We start from the raw sequence: 19838 nt of genomic DNA on the forward strand, positions 1-19838 counted from the left end.
TAGTTTAAAAATGAAGCCCGATGTTGTGCTTCGGCACCTATCCATTGCTGTGGCTGCCACTGACCAGAGCTACATGCCGCAGCAGGTAACAGTAGCTGTGGGGAGGAGCACCGGTGATCTTCAGGAAGTCCGAGATGTGCACATCCCCAGCAACATCACTGGTTATGTGACTCTGCTGGAAAATGCCAACATCAGTCAGCTCTGTGAGTCAACCAAGATGCATCCTGCCCTTCTGTCTAATGGGGCGGGGCAGGAGGGAAGGGGGAAAGTAATGTTTTTTAGCATTTTCTTTGCATCAGGCTTTGTCCTAGGAGGACCTCTGAAGTGGAGAAGCTGTTAGCTTTTCTTTTGAGATTTGATTTGCTTCTCGTGATGCATACGCAAGTACTCATTGTATCATCTAGTCAGTGTTACTAAAGATTATAGATGGGTAGTAGATGTAGCTCAGTGGTTGAGCGCTTTCTTCCCATGTATGAAGTCCCAGGTTCAATCCCTGGTACCTCCTTAAAAAGAATTACAGAAAAGCAGTAGAACCTTTTTTAAAAATTAAAAATATTTTACTCTTGTTTTCTTTTTGGAAAATTAGGGAAATATAAACAAAAATTACCCAAAATTTCTACTACCCAGGGGTTGTCACTGTGAATACCTTGGTATTCTAGACTTCTTTTCTCATGTTTGTGTTTTTATGAATATGTGTATATGCTTATACATACACATGCATATATATACATTTTTAAAAAATAGAGTTGTGTGTGTATAAATTTGTACGTGTCTTTTACAAAAATTGGTAATATTCTATGCATATTAATTTGTAATCTTTTTCTAAAACATGTTGTCATGTCATATATTCATGCACACTTTTATTTAGTGTTGTAAGAATATGCTTTAATTTTAACCAACCCTTATCGTCAGACATTTAGATTGTTTCCAGTTTTATGCTATTATAACATTGCTTCACACGTAGCATTTTGGAAATAATCACATTCTGTGATTTCTTTCCAGGCTTATTTCATTCAGGGAGCCGGGATGCTTCATGTTTTGTGTCATTTCTTCTAATGCTTTCCTGGGCCAAAAGAAGTGTTCTTACTTTGCTCAAGGGACTGAGGCCTAGGGAGGTAGAGTCTTTGTATCTCACCCCTAGGCAAAGAAGTAGTTAAGTTTGTGGAGTAGAAGCTTCCTGTCTTATACTACGGTGGTCTTTTTCTCTAAGTTGTGTCCTTTTAAACTTTCCACCTCCTCTCCAAACCAAATAAGAGATTCTGACACCTCTTAAAAGTGAGTCATGCGTATGTCATCTGTTTGGACTTGACTATTAAAAAGAAACTCTCCTAACTGCTTATGATCCTGCTACTGTTTTATAACTCAATCCACATTTCAGAACTCTAGGAAGAATTCTAGAAATTTTCTTACAATGCATTTAATACTCATAAATTTCTAAGAAGCTTTGTGATTTAAAGATTTAAGCCACCCTTAATTTTACACATTATACTTCTTAGATTGAGCAATGCTTTTGTATAAACTTACTATATACTAATTCCATTGCACACATTATTTCTGTTATCAAAGTGTATCTTTAGAATTTTCTTATTGAATTGTGAACTACTATTTTGCTTTTAGTGTGAAGCCTAGCATTTGCTCAACTAAAGTTAATCCAATACTGAATTTCTTGTTTGTGTTTAACAGATGTCCAGATTAACATAAAGCGTTGTCTTAGCGATGGATGTGACACTAGAATTCATGGTCTCAGGGCTGTTGGCTTTCAGAGAGTGAAGAAGTCTGGGGTCTCAGTCTCAGATGCTTCTGCAATATGGTATTGGTCTCTACTGACATCTCTGGTGACGGCTTCCATGGAGACAAACCCAGCCTTTGTCCAGACAGTACTGCACAATACTCAGTAAGTCTCCCTCTTTGTGTTCTCCAGCCCCAGCAAAGTCCACTCATTCTTCTGTAACTTTCAGGAGTGTCACTGAGCAGCCTTCTGTCATCATGACTTGGTCAAAAGCTCAGCTTCGTGTTCCCTTTTGTTTTCTGTTTGTGCCTTTTGGCTTCACACTGCTTCTTTTTTATTGATTTTCTGACTTCATAGACTTGGAGGAAGTGCCCATTCTACCTTCCCACTCCTCCTTGCAAGTTCCTCCACCTCCCTCCCTCTTCAGCGGCTCACTAAGTGCACCAGTCTCGTGAGGGTGCCTCACACGCTGCTCTTGTTTTGTGTCCATTGTGTAACAGTAGCGCACGTTTATATAGCACTTTATATTGGATAAAGCAATTTCAGAGACAGTGTATTATTTCACCTACTTAGATTGTGACATATATCTGAAAAATTGTCCCTGTTTTATAGGTGAAGAAATATGTCCTCCTTCAGGGTCATGTAAGTAGGCAGAGATGGATCAGAGATCTAGATGAATCTCGATCTCTGAACAACCAGGTCAGGGCTCTTTTTACCCAAGAGTGAAATGTTCCAAGAATACTAAACAAATTTATTTTTAAATGTAGAACACTTTTGAAAATTTTCTTTTTCTTTTAAAAACTGTCAGGAAAAACAACAACAACAAAACTCTTAGGGCAGAAACAGAAAGACCCAGCAGTAATATACAAGGCAAAAGAACTAGCTTCAATAACAGTGAACTCTTAGTATTGTATACAGGTTTAATGACTGATAATGGACATTGTTAGTTTAGGCTATCAGAGTATCATACAAAAAAATATTGTTAATATTTTGTTCTCTAGATGTCTTTTGAGATTTGTTAGTGTTCAATAATAATAAAACTTCAGCAACCTGGAGAAACACTGCACATACAATGCAAAGAACTTTTATTTCTTCCTGAGCCATTCAAGAGTAATTTCCCAACCTTATGTCTCATCATCCCCCAATACTTGAATGTGTATTTCCTACAAACAAGAACGTTCTTCTACAATCATCAAAATCAGGAAATTAACAGTTATATACATTGCCATCTAATCCCCAGGCACCATTCAAATTTTAATACTTGTTTCATTAATGTCATTTATAGCATAAGGATCCAGTCCAGAATTAAATATGCATTTCATTATCATGTCTTCTTAGTTTCCTAGCTGCTGAAACAAATACCATGCCATGGCTTGGCTTGACTACAGGAGTTTACTGGGTTATATCTTCTGCCTGGCCAGCAATCTTTGAGGTTCCTTATCTTTTCTGCTACATGGCAATGCACATGGCAACATCTCCTTTCTCTTTTAGTTTCCATTGACTTCCAACTTCTGGCTGTTCCCCATGGCTTCTCTGTCTGTGACCGTCTCTATAAATGCTCCAATAATAATATTAAGACCCACCTGGGCCATTTCTTAACTGAAATAACCTCAGCAAAAGGGCTTCTTTGCACTGGCTTCATACCCTTAACAGTGGATTATGATTAAGAACATGTTTTTCTGAGGTATGTAACTCCATACCACCCCAAAGAGACATACGTGTTCTTCCCACATGCAAAATTCATTCATTTTATCACATCCCACAAGCTTTAAGCCATTTTAGAATAACATTAAGTCCAAAGTATCATCAAAATAAATTACGGGTGTGGTCTATCCTGAGGAAAACCCCTTTGATGGACCTGTGAAACCTAGAAAACAAGTTATTGCTCCCTATATATAATGGTGGGATAGGCATAGGATAAGTATTTCCATTCCAGAAGAGAGAAATTGGAAGGAAAATAGGAGTCATGGGTCCCAAACAAATCTGTAAACCAACAGGGCAAATTCATTCAGTTTCAAGGTCTGAGAGTCATCTGTAGATCAATGTTTTGTCCTCTGGGTCTGCTGAAGCAGCAGTACTACCCTTTCCAAGTGCTTGTACAGAGGCTGTGCTCTCTCCAAACACTGGGGTGTAGGCCCCACCATCTCCAAGCACCAGGATGGCATCCAGGCTCTCTGTGAATGTTGGGTCATGTACCCATCTTCTCTGAGCATTGAGGTGGTGGCATTCTCCCTGAACAGCAGGTGCAAAACCTGCCCCTCCAAGCACTAGGGCAGATGGCCTGCCTTCTTCAAGCACAGGGCTGGACCTGCTCTTTTCACACATGTCAGGGGGCCCACTCTCTCGCCAAAGGTGATCTCTTCGCTCCAGACCTTGGTTCCATGAATCTGTCATTGAAGTTATTCTTCCTTCAATTTATCCTCTCTCTGTCCCTTTTAGTCCAAGGTAGCAGTGCTTCTGTTCATACAAATTTTGTAACAAACCTTGTTGGCTTTGTGTGTAATTCAAGTGGATCCAAACCATCAGACAATAGAGCTTTCCCAGATCCTTCCTGGATAACGGCATTTAAAATTCTAGTTTCCATTGAAATGGCTGACTGGATCTATGTTCAGCCATACCTTCCTTAATAAAGTGTTGTTCAGTTAAACCCTCATGTGGAGTCCTGTCCTCTGGGGATTTACTTCCCTAAAGCTCAGGAAAGGTCCTGATAGAACTGCTTCTGGCCTTAGTCTCAGAGCACACTATCTGGATAGGTTTGGACTATTCCAAACCATCTATTTCTGGTTTCTTTGTGCTTATGAGTTTAATTCTCAGCTTATACCTTTCCTCTTGCATTTTACTATACACTGCAAAGAGAAGCCAGACTGTACCTTCCACACTTAGCTTAGAAATCTCAGCTAAATCCAAGTTCATTTCTTTCAAGTTCTGCCTTTCATCCAATATCAGAACATAAATTCACCAGGTTCTCTGCCTCTTCATAACAAGGATCACCTTTCCTTCAGTTTTCAGTAACACACTCATCATTTTCTTCTAAGGCCTCATAGGAAGTACCTTTAATGTTCATATTTCTGCTGACAGTCTCTTCAAAGCATCAAAGTTTTTTCTGTCAAGCACCTCACAGTTCTTCCAGCTTTTACCCATTACCCAATTCCAAAGACATTTCCACATTTTTAAGTATTTGTCATAGTAGCACCCTACTTTTCAGTACCAGAAGCTGTTTTAGTTTCCTGGGTGCTAAAACAAATACCATACAATGGGTTGACAACAACAGGAGTTTATTGGTTCATGGTTTTAGAGATAGAAGGCTAGCTTGCTCTTAGGGGTGGTATCTTCTGGCTAGCCAGCAATCTTTGGGGCTCCTTGGCTTTTCCATCACATCACAGTGCACATGGCGGCATCTTCTCTTTTCTCGTCCATGTTCCATTGACTTCTAGCTTCTGACTGCTCCCTGGACTTCTCTCTATGGCTTTCTCTATAAAGGCTCCAATAACAGGATTAAAACCCATCCTGATTCAGGTGGTCCATGCCTTAAATGAAGTAACTTCATCAAAAGGTCCTATTACAGTGGCTTCTAATGGGTTAAGAACATGTTTTTCTGAGGGTATGTTACTCTAAGCCACCACACCTTCAAATCTAGAACAATTCTTCAATCTTTCCTTGACTTTCTGACCTTGATACTTCTGAAAATTACAGGTCAGTATTTTTGAAGAGTATCCCTCAGTTTTGGCTTGTCTGATGTTTCATCATGATTAAATTTAGGGTTTGCATCTTTAGCAGGAGTATCATAGAAGTGATGCTGTGTTTGCATTGCATCCTCTCAGATGGTGCACCGCTTCAGATTATACTGGTGCTAGTAATGCTAATTTTGATCTTTTGATTAAAGTGGTGTCTGCCAGACTTCTCCACTGTAAAATGTTTTCTCCCTATGTAATTAGTAAGTATTTTGTGAAAAGGCACTTTGAGACTATGTAAATATCCTGTTCCTCATCAAACTTACTCTTTTTTTTAAGATTTATTTATTTATTTATCCCCCCCCCCCCCCCGCCCCCTGCCATTGTCTGTACTCTGTGTCCATTCACTGAGTGTTCTTCTGGGTCTGTTTGTATTCTCATTAAGTAGCTCTGGGAACCGATCCTGGGACCTTCCGAAGTGGGAGAGAGGCGATCATTCTCTTGCACCACCTCAGCTCCCTAATCTCCTGTTCTTCTTGTCTCTCCTCTGTGTCTCTTTTTGTTGCATCATCTTGCTGCACCAGCTTTCCACCTGGGCCAGCACTCCTGTGTGGGGCAGCACTCCTATGCAGGGCAGTACTTTGCACAGGCCAGCACTCTTTACAGGCCAGCACTCTGTGTGGGCCAGCTCATCACATGGGCTAGCCTGCCTTCACCAGAAGGCCCCAGGCATCGAACCTGGACCTCCTATATGGTAGATGGGAGCCCAATTGCTTGAGCCACATCTGCTTCCCTACTCTTTATATCAGTATGGACTCATGGTTTCCTAGTTTATTCAGTGGGTTATATCACAATTTTTTTTCCATTCCCCCTTGTTTATAGCTTGCTTGCTGTCCGCTCACTGTGTCCATTTGCTGTGTATTCTTCTGTGTCTGTATTTTATTTATATTTATTTCCCTCCCCCACTTGTGGCTTGCTTGTTGTCTGCTCTCTGTGTCCATTTGCTGCGCATTCTTCTGTGTTTTTACTTGTCTCCCTTTTTTGTTGTGTCACCTTGCTGAGTTGGCTCTCCACAGTACTTGCGGGCCAGTGGCTCTCCACAGCGTGTGGCGAACCTGCCTTCACAAGGAGGCCCCGGAACACGAACCCAGGGCCTCCCATATGGTAGACGGGAGCCAAACTGATTGAGCCACAGCCACTTCCCTATATCATGATTTGGTACTCAGATTGTCCCAGATTTGGCCAATGGGAATCCCTTCAGTCTGGCTCATGTGTCCTTTTGACATGTCCTTATCACTGTTGGACTACTTCCTTACTTTATGACACAAAAAGATAGTCCAGGCTTATCTTGAATATCCCCTCCCATAGTCCTGGAATCAACTATTTCTCTAAGGAACCCTCATATCTTTCAGTGGAGAATGCTATTTAGAAACCGAACTCATTGCTGTGGGTGTGTTGGTTTCTCAAGCCTTCTCAGTGTGCATAGCTAGAAAATATATGTATGTATATAAAAAATACACATACATACATACTTGCATTTACATGTACATTTATTCATCTTTAATACTGAAAACTATGAATTTATACTTATGCTTTCAATTCTAATTCAATTCTACAGTGTTCATTCCATTTTTCTCCTTTGCTCTATTTGTAACTCCTTTCTCTAATGAGAAACCTGGCTTCCATCATCTTTAATATATTTACTTGTTTAATCAATCTCCATGGTCCCTGCTTCTGAGTGGACACTCTCCTTCTCTCTCAGGCTCCAACACTTTGGCTGGGCTACTGCTGTGACCACCTTATTCTTCTTGTTCCTATATCCTGCACTAGACCACCCTCCTGACCTGACTCACCTATACTCCGTGCTGTACTGTCACATTGTGCAGATACCTTTCTCACCCAGCTCTGGGTCCCATGGCTTCCCTCTCAAACACATGTGGATGCCTTCCTTACATAGACCCAGCTCATAGCTTATGGATTGAATTGTTCAGGAAGGGAAAGAGGAAGAACTTTATCTCTTATTTTTCTGAAGATGTGCCAAGTCATTAAAGAGTAAATATATATTTTTTAAGTTTATATACCTGCTAATTTGTACTAGTTCATCTGCAGTGTTATCATCCCTCATCCCTGACTTTTAAAAGATTAGTGATCTATGATCTAAAGCTATTTTAAAGCAAAAAGCTTAGTTTTTAAAAATTAATGAGAAAAATAAGTGCGTAAAAGAATATATTGAAGGGAAGTGGATGTGGCTCAAGTGACTGAACTCCTGCCTACCACATGGGAGGTCCCAGGTTTGGTCCCAGTGCCTCCTAGGGGAGATGAGCTAGCACAGCAGGCAGGTGTGGCGAGCTGATGCAGCAGTATGACGCAACAAAGAGACACAAAGAGGAAGGGTAATGAGAGACACAACAAAGCAGTGAGCTGAAGTGGCTCAAGCAATTGTATAGAATTTTGAGGTTTTTTTTTTTTTAAGTACTTGAGGCTGGGTATTGAATCCAGAACCTCCTATGTGGGAAGCAGGCTCTCAGTCACAGAGCTTACACCAGCTCCCCCAAGCTGGTTTTTTCATTTGTTTATTTTTGTTTTTAGGAGGTACTAAGGATCAAACCTGGGACCTTGTACATGGGAAGCAGGTACTCAACCACTTGAGTTATATCCGCTTCCCTTGAGTTACTTCAAGGGATACATTCACAGCATACCTTCAAGTTCTTTATGGTACGCTCACTCACCTAGCGCAATTGCTGGCACACAGTAGGGATTTGATAATTATTTATTGTATAAATTTGTTAGATGGCTGCTAGTTCAGAGGAAGCAAAGTTATTGTGGGGTTCAGAAAGATAGACATTAGAGGAGACAGGAAAAAAGAGGTGGTAAAACAGACGTTAGGCAGGAAGGCCAAGAAATGCATACAGGAAAAGAGAGTGACAGGTGCTAATCCATTTAGAAGAAAACAAAATTCATGATGGGTCTTTAAATACCAAAGGTTTCTTTTCGATTTATTTTTTTAAATTTTTGATGTATTTCTCTCCCCTTTCCCCTGTTGTCTGTTCTCTTTGTCCATTTGCTGTGTGTTCTTCTGCGTCTGCTTGCATTATCCGGTGGCACTGGGAAACTGCGTCTCTTTTTTGTTACGTCATCTTGCTGCATCAGTTCTCCGTTTGTGTGGCGCCACTCCAGGGCAGGCTATGCTTTTTTCATGTGGGGTGGCTCTCCTTGTGGGGCAAACTCATTGTGCCTGAGGCATCCTTACACGGGGTTGCCCCTGCGTGGCACAGCACTCCTTGCACACGGCAGCACTGTGCATGGGCCAGCTTACCACATGGGTCAGGAGGCACTGGCAATCGAACCCTGGACCCTCCATATGGTAGACGGACACTCTTATCAGTTGAGCCACATCCACTTCCCCCAAAGGTTTTTAAATCTTATATATAGACTGAAATTTCTACTGTGGCATAAAATGCACTACTTCAGGGGTCAGTTTTTTCCATTCAGAGCGCCATGATTTTCCTATAGAATGTATGTCTTTTATTCAAACTGTTGCTTAATTCCAGACAGTTGCATAAGCCTTTACAGAGAAAAATGGAACCTTAAAATGAAAGGAAAAAATGAGACCCTATTAAACTACCTAGCATTATTTGACCCTAGGGGAAAAATGCTTGTTTATGTTGTGTACTTTATGAATCGAAAATAAGAAGTAAAAGATCAGGTTCTCTATAGCAGTACTGTCTGTTTATAAGGAAGTAATCAAAATAAGATTTTGACTTAATTTTTACCTGCTTTCATATGTGGTTTTATTCTGATTTTACATTTTATGCTTCTAGGAAGGCATTGCAGCACATGCCTCCACTTTCCCTCTCACCAGGATCTACGGATTTTTCAACTTTCCTATCTCCCAATGTTCTGGAAGAGGTAGACAGTTTCCTCATAAGGATAACTAGGTAAAAACAAAGTTGATATGGTAAACTTATTGTGGGGGTCAGGATATATATGATTGTTAAGCCTTTTCTAAAAAATATTTTAAACTTTTAAAGATCACTAGTAAAAATGGTTTTATTTTTAGTGGCTGAAAAGAAAGTGAAATAACAGTTCACCCGTCTAAAATCCATTATCTGTCAACATCACCTCACCTCAATTGAGGGGAGAGTGAGGAGTGGTCCTCTGATCAGCCAGGACAGATGTCTAAAAGTTCATAAGGCAAAGCCTTTTAGTTCATTCATGTCCCCAGCCCATGGCCGTTGCTCAGAGCCTGCTCACCTTCACACTCAGGGCTAATGGGCCTGATGACCTCTAGAACCAGGGCAAGGACACCTTGGTAGCCTGAGAGAAAGGGTCACTTAGTGCAGAGCACTCAGCTCTGCCTCAGTAAGCCATGAGGACATTGCCATATTAGATAGCAGACTAATCCAGAAGATTATGGAGTTTCAAAAGTTTTAGTGTAGCATGTGAAAAATAGCCGAGAAGTGTGATGTGGAATAGTTCTAAATAAATTGTTTGTGCTTGAAGAAATAAACCCACAACTCTCCAGCCTAGCCAACTCATTTCCTAAGACTTTTTTTTTTTTCCAGTTATCTATTTTTTCTTCTTTTTTTTTCTTCTTTATTTTCTTTTAAATATTACATTAAAAAAATATGAGGTCCCCATATACCTCCCACCCCACATCAACAAACTCTTCCATCATTGTGGCATATCCACTGCACCCGGCGAATACATTCTGGAGAACCACTGCAGCATGTGGACATTCAAAATGCTTGATTTGTTTTAATTGATATTGTTATAGATATTTATAGTCTAAGGCTACAAATGTGAGGATTTAATTCCCAGGTCCTCTGGGTTGATTTAGCTTTTCCTTATTTTAAGGATTATGCAAAATTATTGCTGATAAACATATAGAAAGCATATAGCAGGTTAATTTTACTTGTGGTGACCAATTAATAAATGGGATTTGACCTATTTCGGTTTTATCATGTTTTTAAGAAGTAAAGGTTTTTGTTCTTTGTTTATAGCTGCTCTTCCACTCCAGAGGTGGAACTGACTCTTCTGGCTTTTGCACTAGCAAGAGGAAGTGTTGCCAAAGTGATGAGCTCTCTGTGTACCATCACCGACCACCTGGACACACAGTATGATGCCTCATCCCTGATCTCATCAATGACATCAGTCAGGCAGAATCTGCTCCTCAAATATGGTAAATGACCCTTGGGATGATGGAAGTGCCTTCCTCGTCATGTGACCTCCTGGTGTCTTCATGTTTTTTCTGGTAGTTTGTGAACTGACTTGTAGATATACCGTAATTCCTCAATGAACATGTTCTCTGAGTACCAAACTTTGACTGGGTTTGGTAGGGAGAAGAAGGACGTTCGGTCACGTGTGGCAGCATCAACAGAAGAGGACAGCTGAGTGAAGTTCAGGAGTATCTCATTGTGTACACTGAGAGGGTTGTGAAGTTGGAATACTCTTAACCTGGAGCCAAGTCATGGTGCAGAGATCCTTGTCTTAGAATGCACCCATCTGCATTCTTATGACAGTGGACTGGAAGGACATGTATATATGCTGCCACCACTTCCCCTCCTGTGCCCAGCACCAGGCCATTTTAGCACTTAACTACTGACCCAGGATGGGCCCTCCTAATGCTTCTCAATACAAGAGCCCATAGAACTCCCAAATGACTGCAGTCAGCATGAGAGTAACAACTGGCTTACCATCGGCCTCTAGTGGTGAAATTTCTGCGCCCAAAGTGTGATAATAGATTCCATCCTGTTTATTAATACAGGCATTACTGGGTTATTTCTGATTTGATATTTGTCTTTGGTATGACTTAATAATTTATTTTATGATAATTTTTAGCGTCAGACAATTGATAAGAACAGTTCTTGAAGAGATCTCTTTTTTGGAGTGGGCTGTGGTAGGCGGCTGGTAGCAGGTATGCCTGGATGGGAAGGATCGGTAGTGTCTGGAGGCTGAAGTGTTTTCCAGAAAAGTTTTCAATTCAGATTAGTGGTTATACTAGATAGAGAAAGAATGTATAAGGGGAATGTATGTTACTGGTAATGTTCTACTTCTGTGTTGAGCTATACATTAATGAATATTCATTATACTCTTAAAAGAAAAAGATTTCCAGATCACTGAAACAAAAGTTTTATTGTTTTTTGAAATTTTCAAAATTTGCCTGAAGATGTTTTAAAGGAACAAGACCCAAAATATTATTTGTATGTTTAAATGCAATTGCAATGAAATTAATGATTGCTTCCCAAACAGTATCTTAGGAAAAACTCTTCTCCCCCAAATATGCTGAGTCTATGGTAGTAATAAATCTTATAATGTACTTTGTTTCTGAATAGTGCTTGTTCTAGAAACTTCTCCTTGGAAACACCCAGGAGCATAAGCTGTGCTTTAGACATTTTATGTCTTCCAGGAAAGCAATAAAGGTGGTGTCAACTTTTGTCCAATATTACTTCTCTGTTTTAGCTTTAAAATGAATAAATAATTGGGTGCAATTGAGTCAGCAGTCTGGGTGGTCAGGCACTCCATCTCCACTGATGTGCATGCTAGCTTTCATTTCTTTGTAGAGCTTGCTTAAGGCTCTTTCTCTCTCTTTTTTGGGCAGGTAAACCTCTCCAGTTGACTCTTCAGGCATGTGATGTCAAAGGGAAAGAAGATAAGTCAGGTCCTGAAAACCTCCTTGTTGAACCGTGGACTAGAGATGGTAAGTGGTGAATCTGTCCATTATTAGTGAATGAAAAGCCCCAAGGTAGGCTCAGTAAACAGCTGCGTGAGATCCCACTGTAGCCCTTCACATTCTCAGGGTGCCACTTCAGATTGTTTTTTAGTAAGCAGTAGTTCCTGAACTTTTTGTGTGGTTTCTTTATCAACTCTCCAGGTATCACTGACCCACAACTCATAGGTACCCACAGACTTCAATTTTGAGAAACAGAGACTCCTCTTGGAATATAAAAATACCCTCTTTTATCTATATTTAAGATCAGATTATTTTTCTACTATGTTGTCCTTTCCTTTCCTCTTTTTTTTTATTATTATGGTGGCTTATATATAACACAAAATTTCCCATTTTAAGCATGTACAGTTCACCATCCATTACCAAAATTTTTCATCACCCCGAAGAGAAACTCTGTACTCTTTAAGCAAAATTCCCCATTCCTCCTCCTTGCCAAAGTCCCTGATAGCCTGTAATCTCCTTTCTGTCTCTATGAAATTAGATATTCTTGGTATTTCAAACAATAGTTGTCCTTTCGTGTTTGGCTTATTTTGCTCAACATGATGTCTTCAAGATTCATCCATGTTGTAGCTCATAGCAGGACTTCATTTTTTTTCCTCCTCAAAGAAAGAAAGAGTGTATTGGTTGCCCAAACAATGGAGCACAGTGGCCTTCTGGCCCAAAACTGCCTCTCTGATCTGCAGAAAATCTAATATTTTATAACATCAGGACACTAATGAATAATTGGGGTGGAGCTGGAGACAGGTTCCTTTAATAATAAACATTAAGGGGCTGAACAAGCTGGGGATAGACCCCAAAACGGGGTAACAAAGTTAACAGTCATTTTCAGAGATCAAGGTTCTGAGACAGGAAAGTAGAGTAGAGGTCAATCACATGGTTTTCCATATGGATTTTAGGCAGAGGAGGGTAGAGTGGTTACCATCCCAGTAGTAAGTCTACACTAGGATGATAAGGATGAGCTCAGTCTAGAATTATCATCACAATAGTAAGCATAGGCTAGGGTGAGGTTAAGTTTAGAATGAGCTGGCTAAAGGAGTGGGACCACTCTAGCCAGCTTCTGTAATTTCAGGTATTAACCTTTTGTTATTTTGTAATATAAAGGCATCTGTATAATGATTTAGCAATCATTATTTTATTTATTTTTTTAGTTTTAAACTTATATTTTAATCAAAGATAGCAAAATCAACTGACATTTCCTCAGTTTCCTATATCCCAGTTGATTTTTTTCCTCAAAGTATATAATCACATAGTTGTGCATGCATCACTTAAGTCATTATTAGAGCATTTTCATTATTTCAGTAATAATAATTTTAAAAAAACAAGAAAATTCTCTACGTTTCAATATATCTCTATGCTTCCCCTGCTGTACATAGTTGCTATTCTTACATAAATATTTACAGATTAAGCAGTTTCTTTTTGTTTTTTTTTTAAGATATATTTTCTTTCTTTCTTTCCCCTCCCCCCTCCCATTGTCTGCTCTCTTGTATCCATTTGCTGTGTGTTCTTCTGTATCAGCTTGTACTCTTAGCAGCAACACCGGAATTGTCTCTTTTTGTTGTGTCATCTTGCTGGTCAGCTCTCCATGTGTGTGGCATCACTCCTGGACTGGCTGTGCTTTTCTCGTGTGGAGTGGCTCTCCTTGTGGGGCGCACTCCTTGTGCGTGGGGCTCCCCTAAGTGGGGGACACCCCTGTGTGGCATGGCACTCCTTGCTTGCAGCAGCGCTGTGCGTGGGCCAGCTCACCACACAGGTCAGAAGGCCCTGGGTTTGAACCCTGGACGTCCTATATGGTAAGTGGATGCTCTGTCAGTTGAGCCACATCCGCTTCCCTGATTATGCAGTTTTATTGATATATTTTCACATACCATATTATCCATCCAAAGTGTTTATATAATCAGTGGCTATTAGCATAATCATGACATTGTGCATTCATCACCAGCAAAAACTTTAGAACAATTTCATTACTCTAAAAAGAAAAACTCCATATCCCTTAGTAGTCCTTCCCCAGTCCTATATAAAATATAATCTGATTTCTTCTTTATAAATTGACTTATATTTACATTTTATATAAATGAAATCATGCACTATGTTGTACTTTATGTCTGGTTTCTTTCACTTAGCGTAATGTGGTATGGTTTTTTTTTTTTGTCTATATTAATATCTTGTAGTATTAACATACATTTGTTAAGTTTCAAAGGAAAACAGTGTTATATATGCAATTTTATCTATATTCATATTTCACAAGTAGTTTTCCTTTTTGTGACTGAATAATATCTCATTGTATGTATATATCGCATCTACCCTGTTTTCTTAAAGTATTAAGAAACCCAGTGGCTCAATAGTACTATTCTGCTGACAACATAAATTAAGAAGAACAGTATATCTGAACATGGCTGACCTGGCATTTGAGTTGTCTGGGAGGAAGCCTTTCTCTCTAGTGTAAACAACATAATTGCTGATGTACTCTTCAGCTTTTTGCTATAGGCTCTTTTTTCTTTTTTTTTTTTTAAGATTTATTTATTTATTTCTCTCCCGTCCCCCCTACCCCACCCCGGTTGTCTGTTCTCTGTGTCTTGTCTGCTTCTGTTATTGTCAGCAGCATGGGAATCTGTGTTTCTTTTTGTTGCGTCATCTTGTTGTGTCAGCTCTCTGTGTGTGTGGCACCATTCCTGGGCAGGCTGCACTTTCTTTCGCGCTGGGCGGCTCTCCTTACAGGGTGCACTCCTTGCACATGGGGCTCCCCTACACCAGGGACACCCCTGCGTGGCAGGGCACTCCTTGTGCACATCAGCACTGCGCATGGGCCAACTCCAAATGGGTCAAGGAGGCCCGGGGTTTGAACTGCGGACCTCCCATGTGGTAGGCGGATACCCTAACCACTGTGCCAAGTCTGCCGCCTATAGGCTCTTTTCTTCATCCAGGGTGTGTTTGTGAACTTCTTTCTCATGCATCCGCTTTGCCCGCTGATTAGTCTTCTACATATGTCCCTTTTCTACTCACTATTTTGCTTTGGATAATACTGATTCAATGAAGGAATTGGCATGCAACAGAAATAATCAAACTTTAAAATGGACTGGCCTTACTGCTTGGGATTTGGTTTTTCCCTTTGGCTTTCTTCACAGTTTATAGACCTCATTCATTCTCAGTGGTTGTGTCTCTTCTTCCTATATTCATTCTCAGTACCCATGAAGCAAAAACCCCTGGGAAAGCATGCTTTTCCCAGTTGCATCTCTTCTCCTTGGTGGTCTTTTTTTTTTTTTTTTAGATTATTTATCTATTTATTTATTTCTCTCCCCTTCCCCCCCACCCCGGTTGTTTGTTCTCTGTGTCTATTTGCTGCGTCTTCTTTTTCTGCTTCTGTTGTTGTCAGCGGCACGGGAATCTGTGTTTCTTTTTGTTGCGTCATCTTGTGTCGGCTCTCAGTGTATGCGGCACCATTCCTGGGCAGGCTGCATTTTCTTTCGCGCTGGGAGCCCAACATGCAAAGAGTGTGCCCTGTCAGGAGAGCTGCCCAGATTGATCTTTGTGAGCTAGCATTCTTTTTTAGAGCTTATCCATACAATGAGTTCAGAGAATAGTTCCAGACCTAAGTGAAGGGCTTGCCCCTATCCTTTTTGCACATGCATATTTCCTGGGGCATACACATGTGGCCCTAGGAATTCCCCTATTTACACAGATGTCTCCTCTTCCCTAGGAAACAGTTTCCTTCCATTCCTAGGCATTATAGTCAGCAATCCCTTTTCCCAGGCAGCCACTTGATTTTTCTCCCACAGCTTCTCTAGGAAATCTCTGGAAACTGCCTTCCACATACAGGGCATGTTCTGGATGTTCTCTCAGTCCACCACCAGACAGATTGAGCCAGACGTACATGCTCCTACTATGTGCGGGTTACTGTGTTCCCTCTGGAGCCAGGACCAGGGATCTGCACTGGGGGGGTGGCAAACTCCGTGCTGAGCCAGGAAGGGTGAGAAAGGGGCTAGCCAGAGCGCCATGATCCTACTGTTTTTAAGTGCCCTTTTTCTTGATTTTGGTGCTTATCCTGTTATATTTCTGCTGGTTGTTCAGAGTTTCTGTGGGGGGAATAGAGCCTTGAAGCTTATCATTCCACCATCTTGATGGGGACCTTTTTCTTTTCTTTTTTTAAAAATTTTTAAAAATTGAAGTATATCATTCATACATGAACATACACAAGTATATAGTAAAAGTTATGAACTTAACAAAATAAGCATGCATAATATCATACAGGGGTCCCATATAGCACGCCTCCACAAACACCTTGTATTGTTGTAATTCATTTGTTACAAAGTATGCAAGAGCATCACCAAAACACTACTACTGACTATAGTCTCTATCTTTCATTTGGTGTATTTTTCCCCCAACCCACCCTATTTTTAAAAAACATCAATTTTATTGATACACATTAATGAAGCATACAGCTTATCCGAAGTATACAGTCAGTGGCATTTGGTATAATCACATAGTTACGTGTTAATCACATTAATCATTATTAAAGCATTTTTATTATTTCAGTAATAAACGAAAAACAGACAAACAAGGAAGTTCCTCCCCTCTTAATCCCTCTGTTTCTCCTGTTGTATGTAGCTGCTATTTCTGGCTATTCTTGCACAATTATTTATTTGTTTATTAAGCAGTTTTATTGACATATAGTCACATACCATATGATCCATTCAAAGTGTGTAATCAATGGCTTTTTTTAGCTGCTTTAAAAAGACCTTTATTGTCAAATTGCAAAATAAATAGAAAAATAGATCGAAAGAAATTACAAATTTTGAAAGAGAGTGCAAGGCAGGTTAGATTTAATATAATCAATTATAAGAAATAGTACAGTAACAAACATTTATAAATGTAAATAGTAATTCTAATAATAGAAATTAATTAAAACATTCTAATTTTTATATTACACCTCTATTGGATGAAACAATCTCTAAGAATGAAATGAATTATTGGTGTAGTTACTTAATTTTCATTTAGGCCATAATTCTTTCTGGATAATCAAATTTCTATTTGAGAATTCTTCACATCTTATTGGAATGAATTACAGCAGATAACAATATGCCAACTCATAATTTTATGAGGCCGAAAAACTCAAAATCTTTTTCAACAGTAGTCATGCTAAATCATTATTGATCCAGATGGATTATTTTAATTAATGAGTATGTATAAGAAAGGGTTAAAGAAAAAATGAAGTATCCAAAAGTTTATCTCAGGAAGCGGGCTTGGCCCAGTGGATAGGATGTCCGCCTACCACATGGGAGGTCCATGGTTCAAAAACCCCGGGCCTCCTTGACCCGTGTGGAGCTGGCTCATGCGCAGTGCTGTTGCGTGCAATTAGTGCCGTGCCATGCAGGGGTGTCCCCCGCATAGGGGAGCCCCAGGTGCAAGGAGTGCTCCCTGTAAGGAGAGCTGCCCAGCACGAAAGAAAGTGCAGCCTGCCAAAGAATGGAGCTGCACACAACGAGATGACACAATAAGAGCTGACACAACAAGATGATGCAACAAAAAGAAATACAGATTCCCGGTGCCACTGATAAGGATAGAAGCGGTCACAGAAGAACACACAGCAAATGGGCACAGAGCGCAGACAATTGGAGAAGGGGAGAGAAAAAAAAAAACAAAAAAAAAAAGGTATATCTCTTCTCCAGTCCTCAATTAAAAACAAGTGTTTATTTTGTATGAAAAAACAGAATACTGATCACAAGAACAATTTGCACTGAGTAGTTATTGTTCATATACTATAATATTGTTATTTCACAATTATCTGGTCTACTCCAATTCTTTTTTTAGGTTACTATTTGCATGGGATACCTTTTTCCAACCTTCACTTTTCACCTGGTTGTGTCTTTATGTTTGAGTAGGGTCTCTTATAGACAACATATGGATGGCTCATGTTTTTTTATCCAATTCTGTCAGAGTATGTCTTTTGATTCAAGAGTTCAATCCATTAACATTCAGTGTTATTACTGTAAAAGCATTACTTCATGCATTTTGTCCTTCAGTTTTCTGTTGTCATACCATTGTATTGTCTGTCTTTTTATCCTTTAGTTTGCCCTTCCTAACAATCTTCATTTCTAAACTCTTCTCCATATCTCTTACTGTTGTTTTTTCCTTTCAGACTGCAGCACCACCTTTAGCATGTCCTGTAAATCTGGTCTTTTGGTAACATAGTCTATCAGTTTTTGTTTGTCTGTGAAGACTTTGAACTCACCCTCATTTTTGAAGGACAGCTTTGCCAGTGTATTAGTCAACCAAATATGCAAAATACCAGATATTGGTTGGTTTTTATTAAGGGTAATTTATTTGGGGTAGGAGCTTACAGATACCAGGCCATAAAGCATAAGTTCTTTCCCTCACCAAAGTCTATTTCCATGTGTTGGAGCAAGATGGCTGCCAAAGGCTGCCGAAGTCTGCCAGGTTCAGGCTTCCTGGGTTCCTCTGGGCTCAGCTCCTCTGTTTTTTCCACAAGGTCAGCTGTAGACTATGAGGCTCTCTAGGCTTTGCCTCTCTTCACAAGGTCAGCTATAGACTATCAGGCAAACAGCTCTGTCTCTCCCCAGTGCTCCAATTTAAGACTTCAGCATCAAACTCCAACATCAAAACTCCAACGTCGGAAACCCTCAACTCTGTCCTTTGCCATGCCTTTTATCTGTGAGTCCCCAGGGTTGGGTACTCAGTGCTCTAATGACGTGGGGGCAATCAAAGCCCTAATCATAACTTAATCACGCCCAGGTACAGACCAGATTACAAACATAATCCAGTGTCTATTTTTGGAATTCATAACCATATCAAACTGCTACAGCCAGATACAGAATTCTTGGCTGGCTGCTTTTCTCTTTCAGTACCTTAAATACATCATACCACTTTCTTATCCATGGTTTCTGATGAGAGGTCGGCACTTATTCTTACCGAGTTTCTCTTGTATGTGAAGCTTTCCTTTTCTCTTGTTGCTTTCAGAATCCTCTCTTTATCTCTGATATTTGCCATTCTGAATAGTAGGTCTATTTGGATTTATTCTGTTTGGGGTGTGTTGTCCTTCTTGGATGTTGATATTTATGTCTTTTATAAGGGTTGGAAAGTTTTCAGTCATTATTTCCTCAAATATTCTTTCTGCCCCTTTTCCATTCTCTTCTCCTTCTGGGACACCAATAATGTGAATGTTTGTGCGTTTTGCATTGTCTTTTGGTTCCCTGAGACTCTGTTCCATTTTTTCCACTCTCTTTCTGTTCTCCTGTCTTTTCCAATTCAGGTCTTTTCCCTTCAAACTCACTAATTTCTGTTTTCATGCAATTCAAATCTGCTCCTCTGTGCCTTTGATATATTTTTATCTCATCCATCATGTCTTTCATTCACATCTTTTTTTTTCTCTCTCCCCTTCTCCCTTACCCTGCTGTTGTCTGCTCTGTGTCCATTCGCTGTGTGTTCTTCTGTGTCTGCTTCTATTCTTGTCAGCAGCACTGGAATCTGTGTCTCTTTTTGTTGCGTCATCTTGCTACACCATTTCTCTGTGTGTGCAGCACCACTCTTTGGTAGGCTGCACTTTTTTCATGCAGGGCAGCTCTCCTTACGGGGTGCACTCCTTGTGCGTGGGGCTCCCCTACGTGGGGGACACCCCTGCGTGGGCCGGCACTCCTTGCATGTGGGCCAGCTTACCACACAAGTCAGGAGGCCCTGGGTTTGAACCCTGGACCTC

At 40.2% G+C, this 19838-nt stretch overlaps 1 protein-coding gene across 1 annotated transcript in view; it reads left to right on the top strand.

Moving 5' to 3' along the window:
* Nucleotides 1-19838, top strand: part of ZZEF1 (zinc finger ZZ-type and EF-hand domain containing 1) — a 156737-nt gene that overhangs the window by 36724 nt on the left and 100175 nt on the right. The window contains exons 5-9 of the mRNA XM_004476985.4: nucleotides 4-203; nucleotides 1684-1894; nucleotides 9222-9338; nucleotides 10404-10582; nucleotides 12002-12100. Of these exons, the coding sequence (XP_004477042.2) occupies nucleotides 4-203; nucleotides 1684-1894; nucleotides 9222-9338; nucleotides 10404-10582; nucleotides 12002-12100 (806 nt within the window). The remainder of the gene's footprint in view (nucleotides 1-3; nucleotides 204-1683; nucleotides 1895-9221; nucleotides 9339-10403; nucleotides 10583-12001; nucleotides 12101-19838) is intronic.

The sequence above is a fragment of the Dasypus novemcinctus genome, chromosome 21, assembly GCF_030445035.2.
Source record: "Dasypus novemcinctus isolate mDasNov1 chromosome 21, mDasNov1.1.hap2, whole genome shotgun sequence".
In the NCBI taxonomy this organism is placed as follows: domain Eukaryota; kingdom Metazoa; phylum Chordata; class Mammalia; order Cingulata; family Dasypodidae; genus Dasypus; species Dasypus novemcinctus.